The sequence below is a fragment of the Zeus faber genome, assembly GCF_960531495.2.
Source record: "Zeus faber genome assembly, chromosome: 11".
In the NCBI taxonomy this organism is placed as follows: domain Eukaryota; kingdom Metazoa; phylum Chordata; class Actinopteri; order Zeiformes; family Zeidae; genus Zeus; species Zeus faber.
In genome coordinates this window covers 31,158,371-31,178,136 of record NC_137205.1, presented here as the reverse complement: position 1 = coordinate 31,178,136, position 19,766 = coordinate 31,158,371, and the positions used below count along the sequence as shown (strand labels likewise).

At 44.2% G+C, this 19,766-nt stretch overlaps 1 protein-coding gene across 1 annotated transcript; it reads left to right on the top strand.

The window, feature by feature from the left end:
• Positions 1 to 836: 836 nt before the first annotated feature.
• atad5a (ATPase family AAA domain containing 5a) lies at positions 837 to 18,973 on the top strand (the record flags this gene model as incomplete). The annotated part of the gene is made up of 21 exons (XM_080010144.1): positions 837 to 887; positions 1,003 to 2,783; positions 4,151 to 4,235; positions 4,322 to 4,474; positions 4,747 to 4,873; positions 5,432 to 5,686; positions 6,895 to 7,046; positions 7,567 to 7,717; positions 8,761 to 9,063; positions 9,770 to 9,866; positions 10,184 to 10,278; positions 11,035 to 11,171; positions 11,313 to 11,478; positions 11,676 to 11,828; positions 12,670 to 12,927; positions 13,366 to 13,430; positions 14,963 to 15,152; positions 15,912 to 16,045; positions 16,170 to 17,005; positions 17,467 to 17,625; positions 18,023 to 18,973. 21 exons carry the CDS (start codon positions 837 to 839, stop codon positions 18,099 to 18,101), a joined length of 5,427 nt encoding a protein of 1,808 aa, XP_079866270.1. The 3' UTR covers positions 18,102 to 18,973.
• Between the last annotated feature and the right edge of the window lie 793 nt (positions 18,974 to 19,766).

Here is a 19,766-nt window from a genome sequence, read left to right as displayed (position 1 = left end):
TAAACAAGTTCTTTCCAAACAAATGCATAAATAAATATACACAGTACAGTATGTCTGTCTGTGTATGTTTATTTGTCCATACTTGATCTTCTGATGCCCAAGTCATGTTGTCTCTAAAAGCAATTTCCCTCTCTAATCGCATGTTTTCATATCCAGAAATCGCTTGTATTTGCAATGTTATGTTTGGGGTTTGCGGTGTCGTCAAACGTCTGAAACCTTTGCATCTTTCTTTCCATTACCGAAATGTCAATGTCAGCGTGTCCGCAGGTCCCTAAAGTCTAACCTGTGTTAGATTTGGTGTAACAAATAGTCTTAGCATTGAATCTGAGGAGTGGTAATTTTGACTTTAACATTTTAAGCATCGATATCTCCTTTTATTTATTTGTCAAAATGGGTCTGGTTCGCTCTACCTGTAGAGAGGAACCCACATACCTACTTATTTATTTATTCCAGTATCTAATCAATGACTTTGCTTTATGACCTAAAATAAATAGAATCATCTAGTTCATCGCTTACCGTCATACGCACCTCTGCCCTGTACTATATTTGATAAGATAAAAATGTGTTAATCCCAGATGGAAATCGGCAAATCATTGCAGAAGCAAAAAACAGAGCCTGATTTAGTTCTTGCATGCAAAATTGATTGAATAATAGACATTGGTTGTCCAAAATGTAGTCATTTGTTCAAATGTGTCTTAAAATGTCTTAAGTCTTCAGTCAACTTTGCGATGCCTGCAGACAGCCGGTCATTTGGTGTTACCCTGTGCGAATGTCATTTCCGACCTCTATTAACGTACTGTAATAACTTATCTTTTCCGGTTAGGTCTGTGAAAATAATGGCTGGCGTTGTGGCAATGGCTTCTGTTATCGAGGACTTTGACACCCAGGTAATAAAATAATAAATAATAGCCTTTGTGTAAAATGAACACCCTGTCATACTCTGGAGTCAGTTTTTGTTTAACTGTTCGTTCACAAGCTTCTTTGACCGATGTGATTTCACAGCCTTGCAAGAAATCTCGCAAAGATGGGGTTGACAGTCCTGTCGCCAAGACGATCACAAACTACTTCTCCCCCGTGGCAAAGTCTGTCGACAAGCCGTTCTCGCCGCCCCGTTCCAACAACATCATGGACTACTTCAGCCGAAAACCTCCGTCATTCAAGGAGAAGACTGGCACACCGGAACAGTTGAAGGATGATTGTCAAAGGCCTCGGTCCAAGGATAAACCGGTCCCCCCGGAGGGAGCGACGAAGGAGCGCGGCAAATCCTCCCAGAGACGGAGAAAGCCCGGCAAAGTGAGGAAGAGGCTCCAAAGTAATGAGACCTTTTGTTCCTCGGACGAGGGGAGCCGTGTAGATGACGGGGAGACGGCTGGTGTCAGAGACTCCGGACAGACGAGTAGCACCCATGGGATCCTGGGTAGCGACACGGCAGTGCTTTTGGCTGAGCTTAGTGCTGATGGTTGTATGGCGGGAAGGACCGCACAGGAGGGAAACACTGAAACATTAAGTGTCACGCAGCCTCTTGACGGCAGCCCAAAAAGCGCTAGGCCCACGAAGGGTAAGCCCAGGTTGAACTGTAACGGTCTGTCGCCCATAGCACTTTCAAAAGATAAGGGGAAGCGGACGAGACCGTCTCCGACCGTCCCCAGGGAAAGGCGGCCGCACAAGGAACTGCCGCCAGAGCCCGAGAGAGAAGAGTCAGAGCTTTCGTTGTGTGAAGCAAGCATGGAGGTCAACGTGGATGAAACCTCTCAGGTCGACACGAGCACCATCACGGTCTCCTTTGAAGAATTCCTTCAAAGTCAAAACGAAGGAGGAGATGGGAAGGAGGAAGAGACTAAGTACGAAGGTGACGTATGTATTGTCCTGGATGACCTTGATTCCGACCAGTCGGATATTACTAAAATCGACGACAACATCGGGAGCGTTCGTCTGGAGGTCTCCCCGCGGACACTCACCTTTCAGGCTGAGGTGCATTCGGTCTCCTCCAAAATGAAGTCCAGGGGAAAATTGGCCTCCATCTTCACCAGGAGGAAGGAGCCGCCGAGTTCTGCGGGTACCAGTTTGTCGCCTTGCCTTCAAGAGGGTTCCCCTCCTCGCGTCGTGGTGAAGCGGAAATCCAATGTGGTTCTCCAAGAGGAGGACCTGGAGCTCGCCGTGGTTGAGAGTGAATCCACTCTGAAATGCAGCCAGGCAGAGAGGAAGCAGTTCATGGCGGCCTTCAAGCAGCCCAGCCCGGAAAGGGCCAGGATAAAGGCGGGGAAGGGTCCGGGCCGGCAGAAGCAGAAGGGCCCTGGAAAGACCCCAGATGCGGGGGACCAGGAGGAGGAGGAGGAGGAGGAGGAGGACAACGACGACGATGACATTATAGTGGAGATGCCTGCAGAGCGACCCGGAGCTCCAGCAGAACATGACGGTGGAGCCAAGACCAAACCGGCGAGACGGGGGAAGAGAAAAGCAAAAAAACAACAGAACAAAATCGTCCCCTCATCTGCAGCTGCCTCGCAGGAGGAACCTGAGGCAGAGGCGGGAGCAGGCGCCGCCGCTGAGGGCCCAACTGTGAGGAGGTCTAGGAGAGAAGCCCCCTCCAGGCAGGCGCAGGAGGTGGTGGCAGCACCCGCCACCCCCGCCCCGGTGACCCTGCGCCGGCAGAGGTCCGAGGCGGCTGCGGCAGCCCAGGGTGATCCTCTCCTGGTGTCCACGCCAAAGACACACAAGTCCAAACGTACAGTATTTAAGGCGGAGTTGGTTGGTCCAGCTAACAAGAAAGGGAGTCCAATCAGGTGATGTATTATGACTTTTATTTCCACTTAAACTAAATAGACACAAATTAAACAATGTTACAAATTCATTGAAATATTACATTTTATGTAAAAAAATATATATATATTTTGGTGTGCACGTCAGGCGGTAAGCTGGAAAGTTGGCAGCAATTCTCATGATGTATAAAGTAAAACTTCAATATATCCTGTGCCATCTCTTCAATATTGAATCGTAGCGTGAGATCCTGCCCAATACCCAGCCCCAGGAAAAAATTCTCCAAACTTTGAAGCCTAAAACTATCTGGCACACTAACTGTGGCATAAAACACGAACACGTGGGTGTGTAGTTTGAACCGCACTGTCACAAACACCATGTGGTTGAAGTTTCATCCGAACTCATCCACATACGGAGCGGATATTAGTGAAAAACCAAACAACTTTGACCAGAAATAATTGTTTGGTCTTGGTTAACTGACACATCACACGTCTCATTCTGAAATGAACGAGATGAGATTTACAGTAAGAAACTTTATGGCCTCATCATATTATTTACTATAAATGTACAGGTTCTGATTGAGAATGTCCAGTCGGACCGTGTCCAGTGTGCGATGTAGACTCTGTCACTCTGTAGTGTTTAGAAGTTACCAAGCCATCGATTTACATGTATATTTATAAAGCTTCTTACCTGGTAGATGTCTGTAGATCTGTTAGATTGATCTTTTAAATCCCCATCACTTTGCCGGATTAATAAAAAATACAATCAAAAGTACTCTATACAAATTCTGTGTCCACTCGTTACCACTGAAATGTGCGACTGAGTAATGTGTTTAAGATCCAGCAAGGCGTCGGAAAAATAGAAGCCGTGCAATGGTAATTACTCACAGAAATACAATGCTTTTCGTATTTCATGGAAACTTACTGAAAATGTAATCTCAGGAAAAAAAAAAAATCAATGACGTGCCCAACATGGCACTAAACGGCCACCCGTCACTGAGAGTGCAGCTCTATTTTCACAGACAACACGGTGAGGGATAACAATGAGAAGTTTGGGTTTAAAGGCAAACATGGGCGTTGTTTTAAAGGCAGGGGGGTTGTGCCGGGCAGACCGCATGGTGGTTGCTCTGCAAGACGAGCAACCAGGAGACGACAGACCGGGGGGAGCCCATGCGACGTTCAGTGTAAACCCAGAAAATCTTGCTGCGTTTCAGAGATCCTGGAAAACTGTAAAACACACCCAACACGACTAAACTGGACCCCGTGTATTGCTGCCTGCGGCTATATATTCACACATGATTTCCTGCCATTTATATTCTGTAAGATCTTTTCAAATTGCCTTTAGTGTTACTGTTCTACTGAAGTTATCTTAAATATATTTTCTTTCACTTTAGAATGAAATTCATCAGAGTTTGTAAAGATGTTTCCATGTCGGGGAGGGGTACTGATTACGAAATACTCAGTCCTTTGGCTGCAGAGGTAAGTATATCTCTTCACTTAAGGCGCTGAAGTGCCTCACAACAATTAACTTAATCACCATATTAAAGATATTGTTTCCCTCTTAGACGTCTGAGGCCTCCAAGAAGAGGAAAAGGGCCAAGAAGTTGGTGGAGAAAGCTAAAGTGCTGCAGCAGAGTAAGGCGGCTTCCTCTGAGGAGAAGAGCGCCGTGCGGCGGTCTGCACGCTCCCAACTCAAGAAGAGCTACAACGAAGATGAGGTGCAGTTAAAAGCTTATTATCCATCATGCAAGTCAATGTCAGTCATTTTTCATTTAACTAGTATAGTATAAGTCTATAATAGTGTGATATAGCACTTCTGCCTAATGAAGAAGAGCCATTGACCGGCAAAAAACATAAAACATTTGGGTTAACTGATCATTTGTCTCAACTCAGCCATTAGGCCTTTCCCTACAATAGCTGGTTTGTTCTGAGTTATTTTGTACGTTTTAGCTTTGTACGAAGTAACTAACTGGAAGGTATTTTGCACTAGGATGCAGTGATTTTTGTGGAGGATGACCACGAGGTGGCACGGCAGAAGGCGAAGCCCCAGAAAGTACTACGCAGCCTGAACGACGTCCTGGGGAAACCTGGCAGCAAGGAGACCAGGACGCCCCCCGGTAGCGCAAACAAAATAAAAAACAAGAAGGATTTTCATATTAAAGTTGAGCGTTGCATTTTTCCCTTTCAGGGCTGGATCTCAAGATTATTTTGATTACAATACGTTTCTACATCGACATATTGACATTTTATACATAACTTTTCAGCTTACCATCCGATGTGCATTACGAAATCCTTTCACACAACAAATTCTAATCTGAAATCAAGTCTCTTTATTTTTCTGTAAACAAGGTAAACATTTTTTTCCTGAACTTGCATTAAAAAAAAAAAAGTAAAAACATTTAAATTGAAAGTACATTTTATTTTATTTATTTTTAATATATATATCAGTGTTTCCAATTATAACAAAAATGACAAATGAATACATTTGTGACTCTAGTGACACCTAGAGTAACAATATTTAATTTTGGTGGTAAATGGTTGCATAACTTCCAAAACAAAGTATCTATTGGTTTTCAAATTGATTCACAAAATGGAACAATGACATTGAATCATATCACATTTCTTTTTCTTTTCTTTTTTTTTACCCGTTACTCCTTCAATTTATATCCTCTTAGCGTCCAAAGCGTCCCCCCTGGTCCTGGATAGGAAGCCCAAGGCAGCTGTGGTGTCCATCTTCATCGAGAGCAGCCGCGACAGCTCTGAGAACTCCCAGGACGACGAGCAGTTCCGAGCGCGACGGGACTTCCTGAAGAGCGGCCTCCCCGACTCCTTCCGGAAGCAGATCGCCAAGACGACGGCCACCCGGGAGGCCTACTCCCTGTCCTGCTCCTCCTTCCAGACCGTGGTGCACGTGCTGCAAACGCAACCAGGCACGGGCTACATTATTATTTTTGTTTTATGGAATGGTTTTACCATCTATCAAGACAGAAAATACATGTTTTTTTAATGTTATACAATACAATCAGATAACAATAAACATACAATACAATCCAATAATATAGCTTGTGAAGAAATAAGAAAACAAATAATAACAATCATTGCTATGATTAACACCAATCAGCCACAACATTATAACCTCTGACAGGTGAATAAAAATGCTCATCTTGTTCCCATGGCACCTGTCAAGGGCTGAGATATATTATTATATATATGTATATACTGTTATTTATTATTATTATTATTATAGGAATATATCAGGCAGCAACTAACAGTCAGTGGTTGAAGTTGATGTGTTGAAGCAGCGTATGGATCTGAGCCACTTTGACAAGGAGCACATTGTGATGCTGGACAACTGGGTCAGAGCATCTCCACAACCACAGGTCTTGTGGCTGTTCCTGCTACGCAGTGGTTACTACCTACCAAACGTGCTCCAAGGAAGGACGACCAGGGAACCGGCGACAGGGTCATGGGGCCCAAGGCTCATTGATGCACGTGGGGAGTGAAGTCAGTGTCCATGCTGACCCCTGTCCACCCCTGAAAGCTCCTACAATGGACACGTGAGCGTCACAACTGGACCATGGAGCAATGGAAGAAGGTGGAGGTCTGATGAATCACCTTTTCTTCTACATCATGCGGATGGGTGGTATTAAGGTCCGATCTGATGGAGCATCTGTGGGATGTGCTTGAACAACAAGAACGATCCATGGGGGCCCCACCTCCAACTTCCAGGACTTAAAGGATCTGCTGCTAACGTCTTGGTGCCAGATACCACAGGACACCTTCAGAGTCTGGTGGAGTCCATGTGTGTGTGTGTGTGTGTGTGTGTGTGTGTGTGTGTGTGTGTCCTCTCCTTGTGATCACTTTGTTTTAAGACTTGAATATACGGTGCAAACAAAAATTTCAACCCAAATATAAATTGCAGACGACCATAACAATATGCCGTCCCGCGCACCTCATTTGTTTAGGGCTTCTTCAGGGTCTACCACCAGGTCTGAAAACCAAACGGAGGGGGAAACACTGATTTGTAATTGAATAAAGTATGTTACAAACACAAACCTTGACATAGGTTCAAGGCCTATTTAGATCATGAAATGATATTTCTTCTGCTCGCCTTGTGCCTCTGACTTTAATCCGACAGATTGCCCCCTGTGGTGTTTACCGTGGCCCGAGTCGTCTTTACTGCGGCCTCTGAAGGACGGTCCAACCCGCACCTCTTCCCAGCTGCTTCCCGCTCTCAAAGGCTTGTTTTGTATGAAGACAGAACCGTGTTCCGGAGCGTTCCGTGAAAAGGTATGTTTACATGCTTTAGGGGATCTTCGTCAACAGTACGCTTTTGCTGACTGTATTTGTACCGGACTGTCACGGAGATCATTTTCACTCAATGTACAGTTGCTGAACTTTGGGAATTGCCATAATTGGAGATTAAATTCATTACATGGGTGTTTCATTTTTTGCCATTAATAATATATATTTTGTGCCACTATTGTAGAATAAGCTAATAACAGTAATCCATCTAGCACCCATCCACCTTTTGGAAAAATTACCATTTATTGGCATTGAAGATAGAAATTTGGGTGGACAGTTAATTTTCCTCAACCCAAATGATGCAAATGCACCTAATTCACATTATTTCATCAATTGCATTTGTTTAAAATTCCCCTGCATTTGGATGTCAACATATGATTGTGCAATCTGACAACTCTACAAAATGATCTCCTCTTCTTGTGGTTTTTGGTATCAGATGTTTGCCCCAGACATATTCTGTGATAAGTCACCTTTTCAGCTGTGACGGTCTATGTCCTGTTCCTAGGGTTCTGGCTGGAGGACGGAGCTCTCTCAACATGTCAGGCAGCTCCTCATGGATGAGATCAGCGCATCCAACCCGACCTTCCCTTCCCAGAGGTTCCTCACTCGCTTCCTGGAGAGGCGCAGCGACCACCTGCTGCTGTGTGCAGCCTCAGGTCGGGGATACATCACCTGGATCATATGTTATATAACTTTATTCAACTTATATTTATAACCGCATTTGCTGATAATCACATCGTCCAGCAGATGGATAAGTGGTTGTGTGTAAAACAAAAAAAAATTTTCAGAATGGAGCTGCATTTAAAAAAAAAAACAAAAAAAAAACTATTATGATTTTATTTTCACTGTTCATAAAGAAGCAAGATGTAGTGAGTTTGAGGTTGCCAGGTACGAACTGAAATTCTGAGCTCAGCTGACTGAACTGGAGACCCCACAGCACCAACACGTTTAATCGAGACTATGAAATGTTTTTTTTTTTTTTTTTTTTTTTTTCCCACTCATCATAACCCAGCAAGATGTACAGGTACTCCTTACTTAGCAGCCGAGTTCCATTCCTAGGACCAGGTCATTAAGTGACTTGGTCGATAAGCAAGGACCCGTGTTATTTCATGGTAAGGGGGCGTGGCGATTGCGAACGCTAGTGTAGTGAATACTGACAGACTGCGGGAACGAGACTGAGCCTGAAAACGGTGATGAGATGCTTGACGCCAAAACATTGTGCACGCCGCAGTATTGTAAGCAGCGTACAATACAGACTGGTCAGAGAGCTGGTCGTAAGTCTGAACAGTCGTTAAACAGGTAGGTCGTTAAGTGAGGAGTACCTGTGTTGCTTAAATAACGCCGCTTTTCAGATGCTGGAAGTTGTATTTCCCTGATTTCACAGGCTCTAGGCTAATTGATTCCCCCTGCAGCCATGCCCTAAGCTAACATCGAGTCAAACATTTAATTCCCCCTAAAACAGGAGTATTTCTTTAAACTCTGCTTGCTCTTTGAAAAGATATGATCACCAGTGTGGAAAAAGGTCAATTTGTGGGCCTTGGAAAGATGAACGGTAGCCTCAAATAATTGGGGAACAAGTGGTAAAGGGGGTGAACCAGCCAAAAAAATTTTCATTTATTTATTTAATCATTATGGCTATTCCTTTTTTCTTTCTTTCTTTTTTTTTTTTTTTTTTTTTAAACCAACGCTGTGCCTAAAGTCACTGGCACACCGGCACCAGTGGAACCCGTTGGGGCGAAGAGGAAGAGAGTGGATGAAGGTGAAACGTCAGGGAAGGTTGCCAAGAAACAGAGATCCATCAGGTCAGAGGAGGCGGGCATTTCCACGCCCGAACTCGAGGCCCCCAGGAGGGGAGCCCGAACGAGCCGCGCCCATAGACGCAGGGTGGAGGAGGAGCAGCAGAAAGTCAAACCTCTGCCAGAGACACCTTCTGTCGTTTCCCAGGATGCCGCTGTGATCGAGCTCGATGACTCTCCTCCAGCAGGGGGCGTTGTGACGCAAGGTAAGAAAGCCACCTAGGAAATACCTGTTTTGTTATCCGTGTCAACAGACCAACTTCTGCATTGAACGTCACATTCAAGAGTTATTTTGAACAAATATTTTAATAGCAAAAGCTGGCAGCTTGAAGTGAAGTGTACACACAGGAACCAGTCTGGTCTCAAACTGTCCCCCAAAAACTTGTGCCAATCAACCTTGGTTCTGGGATCCTTTGGCAACATGCGAAGATGCCATTTAATTGCATCCACTTACAGAGAACCTGAATCTGCTTCTAGACGCTGTCACTGTTCTAGACTGGATGCTGTTGAAGTGAGGTGATAACAGCTACTGTTTCAAAATGAACTCATGGGAATAGTTAATATAATTTATGTATTTGATGTAATGTATTTCGCCAAAGGGGTTACTTGTACCCAAAGCGACTGCAATGTCAACATTCTGCAATGTCAGGAAGATAAAAAACAAATTTATTTTAAAATGAAATACATTTCTGAATTTTGCTCATGCTGATCTTGGACAAAATGATGACACGATACTCATCATATTTTTATATATATATTTTAATAATGTGTTTTTAATAATTTCACTTTGACTTTCTGGATCCTCGAAATATCCCAAGATAAATGACACTCCAGGCACATTCGATTCACATATGATTAATATCGAGCCATCATTCTGTATTTTGTATTTTATTTTTTGTGTGCGTTTTCCAGATGTGATGAGGGAGGAGATGCTGTGGACAGAGAAGTACCAGCCGCAGCATTCCGGCGACGTCGTCGGCAACACCGCCTCCGTCCGGAAGCTGCACAGGTCACATTTAACTTCTTATATTCAGTTGGCACGCAGAGTGGTTTGTCAATCGAAACGCCAGTCAAATACCAGCGCTCGCTTAAAAAGAACGTTCCATTATTGTACACGTACAAATGCTCTGACAACTAAATTGTGCAGCAGCATTAAATTTTCTTTTGGAAGACGGAGGCGTTTTCATGTTTTTGAGATGCAAAAATATAAAAATAACAAATTTACCTTTTTAACAAAAAAAAAGAAAACACTGGATCTGTTGTCTTGGATCCGTATTATACTGAGATTTTGGGGACAAAGCCGTCTGATCTGTCGCATTTCTGCAGCTGGCTGAAGGAATGGAAGCTCCGCACTGCCCGGGAGGAGAGCAGGGAGGAGAGCAAGAAGCAGAGCGAGGGCGAAAGAGAGGACGGTGGCAACGGTGAGAGAAGGGAAACCTGCACTGTTCTCTTTGTCAAAGGGTTTTAACAATGCAAACAATTCTCTTTCGCCACACACGACTTTCATTTCCACTTGTAAGATCTAAAAATCAGTAAGATTCATTTCTTAAAATTCATCGTGTGTGTGTGTGTGCGTGTGTGTGTGTGCGTGTGCGTGTGCGTGTGCGTGTGCGTGTGTGTGTGTGTGTGTGTGTGTGTGTGTGTGTGTGTGTGTGTGTGTGGTTTTCATTGTTTGTGGCGGGGTCCGCCACACACAAGAAGTGAAAGGCAGCCGCGGTGAAACTGATAATGCAGCATGATGGTCAGTAAAATGTGGAAGAGCGTGCACAAAAACTATCCCCACCAAATCAAGTGACCACGACAAAATGAAATTAATAAATTCACCTGAAGAAAACTTTGGAGAAAAGAAAGTGCCGTCTTTTAGTGAAGATGAAGGGAAACCTGCATATTTAAAAAAACAAACAAACAAAAAAAACAACGTTGCAGTTTCCAGTGGAATTCTGTGACTTGGAGTGTATTCCACCCAACACAGACATCTTATGGATCGCCACTTTAAATGATGGTGGACTGTGGTGCCCTTTTAACTTCACCTCCTCATACCCGTCCATGCATCGACGTCTATAAATGGTTATTTGCATCATCCTGAAAATACCTTTTTAAAAGGGAGGTATGTCTTGGCTTCTAGCCGCGATACCTTGCTGTTCTGACCTTGTACCGTGACCTTGCTCTGTGTTCAGACTCTGACTGGGACTGTGCCAACGAAGACTCGCTGGGCGTGGACGACTCGCTGTGCAACACGCTGCTCATCACCGGGCCGGCCGGCGTGGGAAAGACGGCCGCCGTCTACGCCTGCGCCCATGAGCTGGGCTTCAAGGTAAGCGGGAGTATGTGCTCGCAGGTAAACGCCGTGCACCTGGGCGGGCCTCCGCTCTCCTCGTGTCCTTCCTCCTCCTTCCTGGGCGGGGCCAACCCACCTAGGCGGGCCTCCGCTCACCTCGTGTCCTTCCTCCTCCAGGTGTTTGAGGTGAACGCCTCGTCCCAGCGGAGCGGGCGTCTCATCATGTCCCAGCTGAGGGAGGCCACCCAGTCCCACCAGGTGGACATCCAGGGCATCAACAGCCACAAGCCGTCCTACTTCAACAGCTACGGCGCTGGCTCCGCCCGCTCCGGACCCTCCCCCAGTACGAAAACTACATTCTGACATGGGCATTTGATCAGTAGCTATGCGTTGAATGACTTTGAAGTGTGGAATGTGATGTCATTCACAGCATGTTAATGAGATCTACAGTTTATGTACCTGTATGCTAATTTATGTTTTGTATTATATTCATCTACTGTATGATTTATGATCCTCACATGGTTTTCTGTCATCCCTCAGAAAAAGTGAACTCTCCTCGCAGGGTGGTCTCCTCCCCCAGGAAGCCCCCCCAGTCCCCCAGAGGCACCAAGAGAGGTGGCCTGGCCCCCACCTCCCTCGCCAAATTCTTCAAAATCGGACAGCCTGCCACCTCAAGCAAGCCCAAGCAGACAGGTAAAATATATTGTTTTTAACGTTTCTGATAAAAATAAAATTATTATCACTTGAACTGTGATCTGAGCTGAAGGTGTTCTGAAACCAGTTGATAGAATCATCCAGTTCATTACATGTTTCTACCTAATACTCTAATTCACATGAAACGGTTTCCTAATATTCAATTTGGAATATCTGCACTTTGACCAGTGATGTCAGTTCTGAGAGTTGAGAACAGCCTTATTTATTATTTTCTGAATTTACCTCAGATAATTAATAAAGCTAAACTATAAAGACATTAATAAAAGTGTTATCTTAAATGTGAATAGTAACACATAAGGTCATTGGTGCGGGCTCTTAAATAATAATAAAAGGAAAAAGGAACATTTCTCATACTGTCAACGGAGCTGCTGCAACAAATATGTGCTAGTATTGATTTTCAGGGCAAATTAAATACTTTTCAGGTTTGCGTATTGCCGCTTTTATATATATATATATATATATATATATATATATATATATATATATATATATATATATATATATATATATATAAAAATTTTTTTTTTTTTTTTTTTTTTTTTACAGTTATTTTTCTGACTTTCAGTCATTTTAAATGTTATGCCATTTTTCTCAGTATTCTAGTGGATCTCTTTCAGGACGATTAGTAAGATTTAGTGGCATCTAGCAGTGAGTTTGCAAATTGCAACCAACTGATGATGTATGGATGGATGGATCACCCCTTGACAGGTGCCATTGGAACCAGATGATCCATGTTATTCACTTCACCTGTCACTGGTTTTAATGTTGTGGATGATCAATGTATAAATATCTGTTCTTATTCTTTTTGTTTTCTCCTTAGTGGCTCCCAAGGAAGCCTCGAAGCAGAAAGGGTTTCTCCTCAAGTCCCAGGAGCCCGCGGTGAAAACACCTCCCGCTGCCGCCTCCTCCACCATAACCCGTAAGGATTCCTCCGGGGAAGAGCAGAGCAAGAAGTCGGCTACGTCGCTCATCCTTTTCGAGGAAGTGGACGTCATCTTTGACGAGGACTCTGGTTTCCTGGCCGCCATTAAGACCTTCATGATGACCACCAAGCGACCGGTTATCCTCACCACCAGCGGTCAGTACCACGGGGAGAGAGTGTTGTGTTGAAGCTATTTTTTTTTAAATCTTTTTATTTTTTTAAGAAATCAGCGAGATAAAGGTTCATGAAAACAATGCTCCTCATTTGGGAAACTACGTCCCAGTGATGTAGACGGAGATTTAAATGGAAATTGGAAATTGGCTTTGCCTGCCATAATAACACAGTTTTGTGGGTGTTAAAATTGTTCTTAATAAATTATAGAATTAATTCTCTTAGGTCTGCCTCATCTCCCCAAGGTTTGTCTCAAGGCAATAAATATTATTTATTGTCTTGCTAATTCATTATTTATTGTCATGAGGCAAATAAAACATGATTTGGGGGGAAACAAAGCATATATTTTAGTAAGTTCTGTATGCTATTTCTGGATCTCCTATAACTTCTATCAAATATTTATTTATTTGTTTTTCTTATCAGATCCAAATTTCAGCACCATGTTTGACGGCAGCTTTGAAGAGATTCATTTCAAAACACCCTCAGTGGTAAGTGGTAGATTCATAAACAAAACTGAAACATTACGGTTTAGCTTTTATCCCCTTGGTGCTTGAGATGCTAGATTTAATTTCATTGTTTTTTACTGAAGAAACGGGTCCACTCATACCCCTTTTCCACCAAGGCATTATTACAAGGGCTGGTTCGGCGCTGGTGCCTAATCTGGAACCAGTTCTTCACATTTCGACAGCAAAAGAAGCGGCTCTGGAACCGGAGAACTGGTTCCAGAATGGCACCACTTCACTGCTGGATTAGAACCAAGAACCGCTTATGTCAGGGGCAGGGACAAGCGAGCCCAACCAAAACATTGTGACTGCCCTTTTTAAAAAATAAAAAATAAAAAATTCCGCTTCAGCAAACAGAATTAATGAATGTAAAATGTGGTCCGTGGAGCTCTCAAGTGGACATATTGTAAAATATATCATGTTTTATTGAGTCAGAGCACAAACGGGACTATTTGGCGGTGAATGTTGATTGAATGTTGGTGGTGAACATTCACCACCAATTTGTCCCGGTTTTCACCACAATTGAAAATAATAATGATAATATTAAACTTGTTTACAGCGTTTACATAGATGTTTATCATGTTCTGTCCCGCTCATTACCTGACCTCATTAAAAAACAAACAGTGCACCACGAAATATAAGGCATCAATAATAATATTACTGAATTTTATATTTTTATCATAATATTATTGCAGGCAGCAATACACAGGGTCCAGTTTAGTCGTCTTAGGTACGATTGGTTTCAGTTTCCGTAATGCCGTGATCATTTTTGGAAATAAATTGCGTATGAATAAAGACATGTTTACTTTAAATGAAGTATCACATTTTTCATGTGTTTTTTCACATGAGTATTTGTCATGCTCATGTGTGTGACCAATCACCGTGCACTTGCGTCACTGAATGTTCCTCTTCTGTCGTTCAGTTTAAATATCCTTCAGGGGCGGTGTTTTAACAGTTACGATCGTCCCTGGATCAGGCATTGCCAACACAAAAGAAAGGGTCTGTTCCTGCAGAGGTTGTTAGAACTTCCTGCGGTGTGAAGATGCCTTCTGTGACTGCACAAGTCACAGTTTTTTGGAGTTTCCTTTAAATGCAGCATCAGCTCAAGTTATCCGTCTTCATCGGCAAGCCGCTGGATGCGGATGACTTCCTAGAGACCAAGCTTGGATTGCTTGACTTCAGATGATGTCACCAAGCGGGCCGCTCCTGAAACTAATCAAATCGTTCTTCTACTTCGGGTAAAGTTACAATGGTTTTTCACTAATCTGAGATAGATATTGATCAAACTTGAACAAGGGGCTGGACCCCTAATAACAATGATAATTGTCCCCCATCCTGATGGAAAGGCGGAGACGTATACAGACGTCTACAGTGATGTAATGACGTGGCTCTCTCGACTTTTCTTCCCGTCGAAAAGAAAACCGGTTTTGAGAAAGTTCCCAAGTTTAGGGGTTGGGTGACAGGTTGGCATTGGTGGAGAAGGGCTGTCAGTGTATTGTGATCATCCTCCTCTCCAGGTCAACGCCTGCAGCTTCCTGCAGCTGCTGTGTTTGGCCGAGGACGTGAGGATGGACACGGGGGACGTCGGCGCTCTGCTGCGTCTCAACCGCTGCGACATCCGGCAGAGTCTGCTGCAGCTGCAGTTCTGGACCCGCAGCTCCGGGGGGCGACGCGGGGCCGAGCCGCCAGAGCGGTCTGACCGTGCTGGTACGTGCACGCTTCTCCAGAGCACTGATTCAAACTTTCTGACGGCGTCAGGGAGCCTCAGTTGGATGCGCATCAGGCCACAGACCTGATCGGTTTCAGTCTCTGGGATCTGATCTGAGGAGGTTTCTATTGTTAGATATGATCCAGTATTTCTACTCTAGTCAGGGAGTGTTGGAAATGAAATAACATAACAACAAAGTTTAACTATTAATTAATTGAGCAAGTGCTAATTAATTGGAACAATGGCACAAAACAGTTGAAATAACATAACACTTGGAACACTACACACACAATAACACTTGAGTTGATGCAGCTTAGTACTAGATATACAAGAGCAGCTCTGGCTCACTTTACATCAGACTGGTGAGAATTTCTAATTTAACAGCTTTAAAGGGTTGGTTAACATTCTGACCAGGGTTGTCCCTGTTATCAGTGTTTGGGGGGACACAGAAACATTACTTGCCCACCGTCGTTTTGCTTAAGAAAAAAAAAAAAATGTATAGAAATAAAACCTACATAAAAACATTGAGTTAAATTTCCCGTATTAGCGCAGACGTTCACCAAATGAAAATAAAGTACTAAGTGTGTTATCAATACTTAGTAAGACTCTGAAAGTAAAGGTGTCTGCTTGTGCGGCACCTGTACCTGAGATCAGGTATAGATCGGGACCGGTCTTCCAGCCGTAATCAGTGCATAACGGCGACGCTCCGTTATTTTGATTGCATTCTATATGTTGAAAAAAATTCTGTCTTTCATCAGATACTGAACAGAAGCCTGAGCCTCTGGTCAAGGCTTCCGCTGTTCAACTCCCTCCCTGCGACGCGGGCTGTGCAGAGAGCATGCTGGGCCTGTGGAGCAGCCGAGCGGAGGGGAGCGTCCAGCAGCTGCTCACAGTGAGATGACCACACATTTTAAAACAGCAACAACTGATGCAGAAGGAGATTGATTATTGGACTTTGGCGTTTGGGAATGTCCACCAACCCTATTGTCTCCATTTTTTTTTTTCTCTCTCTACAGAGTCCGTGTCCAGAGAATGAGACGGCATGCCGGGAGCTCCTGACAGACGGGAAGCGCCGCGGAGTTGACCTGCTCTACTCCAACATGGCCGCCCTCCTGCCCATACCCGTCTCACAGCTAACCATCCCCACCCGCCGCCCGCAGCCGTCAATCCAGCCGCCGTCTGCAAGCTTAAAACCCGACGCCCCGCTGCCCGACGCCGACAAGGTCCTGCAGGTGGCCGAGGGCTCGGAGGAGAGTCCGGTGAAAGTATCGAAAAGGATGAAGAAGAACAAGCCCGGGCAGAACCCGCTGCACTCTGACTCAGACTCTGAAGATGGCTTCCTCTCGCTCTGCAAGGCCCCGGGCGTTTCCTCCCAGACGGAGCAGGAGGTGGAGGAGACTCCGGGTCCCGAAGTGGAGAAGGTTCCGGTGGAGCCGCTTACCCCCCAGCAGAGGACGGTGAGTGTCCCCGTCACCCACTGCCTGCGCTCCATCGCAGACTTCCTGGACGACATGTCCTTCATGGACTCCTCCACCTCGCGACTCCGCCCCGTGCCGCTGGGGGGTGCCGGCCGGCGAGGGTTTGGCGCGGGGCTCAAAGACGGAATGGTGGACGAGCCCAGCTCTGAGTTTGACCGGGACGGAGGCGTGGAGGGCCAGCGCGGCGTGGAGATCCAGGCGGAGCTGGAGGCTCTGAGCTTCCTGAGGTGCAGGGCGGGGGTGGAGGGGGCCTGGGGGGAGGCCCAGCAGCTGAAGGGGGAGGAGAGGGTGGAGGCGGCGCTGCAGCTCACCCTCCCTGTGGCCGAACATCAAAAAGACTTCAGCCTGACTCACGCTGGGCCCTGCCAACCAGAGTAAGTAGTTCCTCAATAACTTATTTACTTCATCATAATTTACTGTATTATAACAACCTGATGGTTATAATGTGCAGTGACGACTGGATGAACCTGTTCAACTGCAAAGTCATTTATTCTTGCAATGGAAAAGCTCAAAATGTTGGTCTCCATCATTTACAACTGTTCATACTGTAGCACAACCTCACTCAGCGCTTGTTGCCACCGATGAAAAACGTATGAAGCTTAATTAATTAATAGTAATTAAAAAAAAAAAACTGATAAAATGTAGTTTTCAACCATTTTTTATATAATATGTAGACTGTCTGACTGATGTGAGCTCCTTGTTTTCCAGAAGATTTAAGTGTTATTGATTAAAAAATAATGACCTACAGATTACTTTTTCGTTTACAAAAAAAATATTATCAAAAACCTTTATTGACGAAGCACATTTTAACGGTGGTTGTTGTTGTGGGTCCCAGGCTCCTCCAGAAGCGGGTGGAGCTGGCCGACAGCCTGCTCTCCGAGGGGCCGTTGGCTATCCTGGGCAACAGGGCGGAGGTGTCCCTGGAATACCTGCCGACCCTGCGCACCATCTGCCGCTCGGAGCAGCTCAAAGAACACGGCAAAGTCAAACGAAGGTAAGCCTGCGCCACCAGCCGGGAAGTTTGGTCTGGAGTTGCCTCTGGCAGGAAGTGAGGGGGCGCTCAGCTTCCAGAGCCGGATGTGGAGCCGCCTTGAAACTCCAACCGAAAACCGCATTGCATCATGGGTGTCCGGCCTCCGTCGAGAAGCCTTCACGCTCTGCACCGATTTCTAGAAACGGCAACGACAAACCGGAAGTCCATTCATTCCTATGGAGAGGGGGCTTTAGGGGGCGGACAAGTAGAAAGTAGAAGGGACATTAAAGCGGCTGCAACAGGAGGTTTTCTTGTGTTCAAAGGAACAAGACTCAAAGTGAAAATGGAAACCAGGTTTAATCCTGATCTTTGAAAAGTGACGACTCCTTACCACCACCTCCTCCTCTTCCCCCTCCAGGTTCCTGCACTACCTCCACGCCATCCACCTCGGGATCCCCAGGACCTCCCTGCAGCAGCTCGCCCAAGACTTCCCCTAAAACATGCAGCTCCTGGGCTCTGCAAACTTAACGGAGAGGAAAGGAGGAGGGGGGGGGACAAAAAGCCTTCACTTTTCTACATTTTTACCTTTAATTATTGCCGGTCACCGTTACCAGTGAGTTTAGGCAGAATTTATCATTAGAAACTGGTGTGTGTGTGTGTGTGTGTGTGTGTGTGTGTGTGTGTGTGTGTGTGTGTGTGTGTGTGTGTGTGTGTGTGTGTGTGTGTGTGTGTGTGTGTGTGTGTGTGTGTGGCAAACACCCCCCGTGTTCCTGATCTTCAAACCACGTAACTGAGTCGAATCACAACATTGAACAGGATTAAAAAAAAAAAAAGCAGAATATTTAAATTGGGTGATGTTGGTAAAAGGGTGAAATGAACGACTGGTGAAGGATTTAACTTTGTATGGACTCCACCGTCAGTGCAGATTTTGTTTTGTAAATTAAATGGCACATTTTTGTACTTTGTTTGAAAGTACTCTAATTTGATCTAATATACATTTGTAATATATGATAGTATAGTGCGTGCATTTTCTTTGTGTATCGTAATTTGTTTTTATTGGATTAATCATGTTTTTTTTTTTTTGTTTGTTTTTTACAGCTTTACATTCTTGTAAATCAATTTATTGAATCACAAAGGGCTGTTGGTGAGCTGATATATATCTAATTCTCCGGTAAGATGTTGACATGTAAAATAGAACCGTTTTTGGAAGTTTGAAACTCAGCCTTGCTGCAATGATTTATTTTATATGCTGTTTAAATAAAGTTCACTATATGCAGATTTGACTTAACAGGCAATAGAAATTTTCGAATTATTTGGGAATGTATTAAAAATATACATTTCACCAGCAATCTTTTCTTTACTACAGTATATCAAGGTTTATTTTTTTGTAATATTTTTACTATTTTAAATAAAATGTATTGCACTCAGTCACCAATGCTGCCGTTTTCATAATTTCTCCAGGAAGATGCCGGTGGTGGAACCCAGTACTCAGTACGACGCGAAAGTACGAATGTCCTGACACATGACTCTAGTCAAAGTGATGTATCAGTGACATTTCTACTTCAGTAAATGAGACTATTGATCGAAATTCAGGCGAAAGAGCAACAAAAAAAACAGTGCATTTGAAAAAGAGAAACAAATTAAATTGAAATAAGAAATAACACATATGTAGACTGTTTATGTACACAGTTAACTAGCGATCCCAATATGGTCAATAGCAGTTCTTTGGTAAGTACAAGTTACAGTATTGCAATATAAAAATAATATATATGTAACATCAGTGATGGCAATCATGTCATACATTAATTACAGTAGTGGACTATGCGGGCCAGTCAAAGAGTGGCATACAATGATAATAGCAGTCCATAATAACATTAGTAATAAGGGTAATAGTACTAATGATCCTTATTGAAGTTGAATATGATTTTTTTAACGCAGAGTGCCAGGCTCAGCTTAGTCTTGTGGCTGCAGTTAAAAAAAACAAAACAAACTTGTGTTTTTGAAACACTTCGCAGGCACTGTAGGTGCTTGACGATGCATTTTCTTAGGTTTTTATACAATAACTACCTTTAAAAGGTAGATTCATACCCTGCTTTTCAAGCAACGAAGGCTGGAAAAAAGTGAAACTTAACGGATGGATGGAGAGAAGGATAGATTGCAGT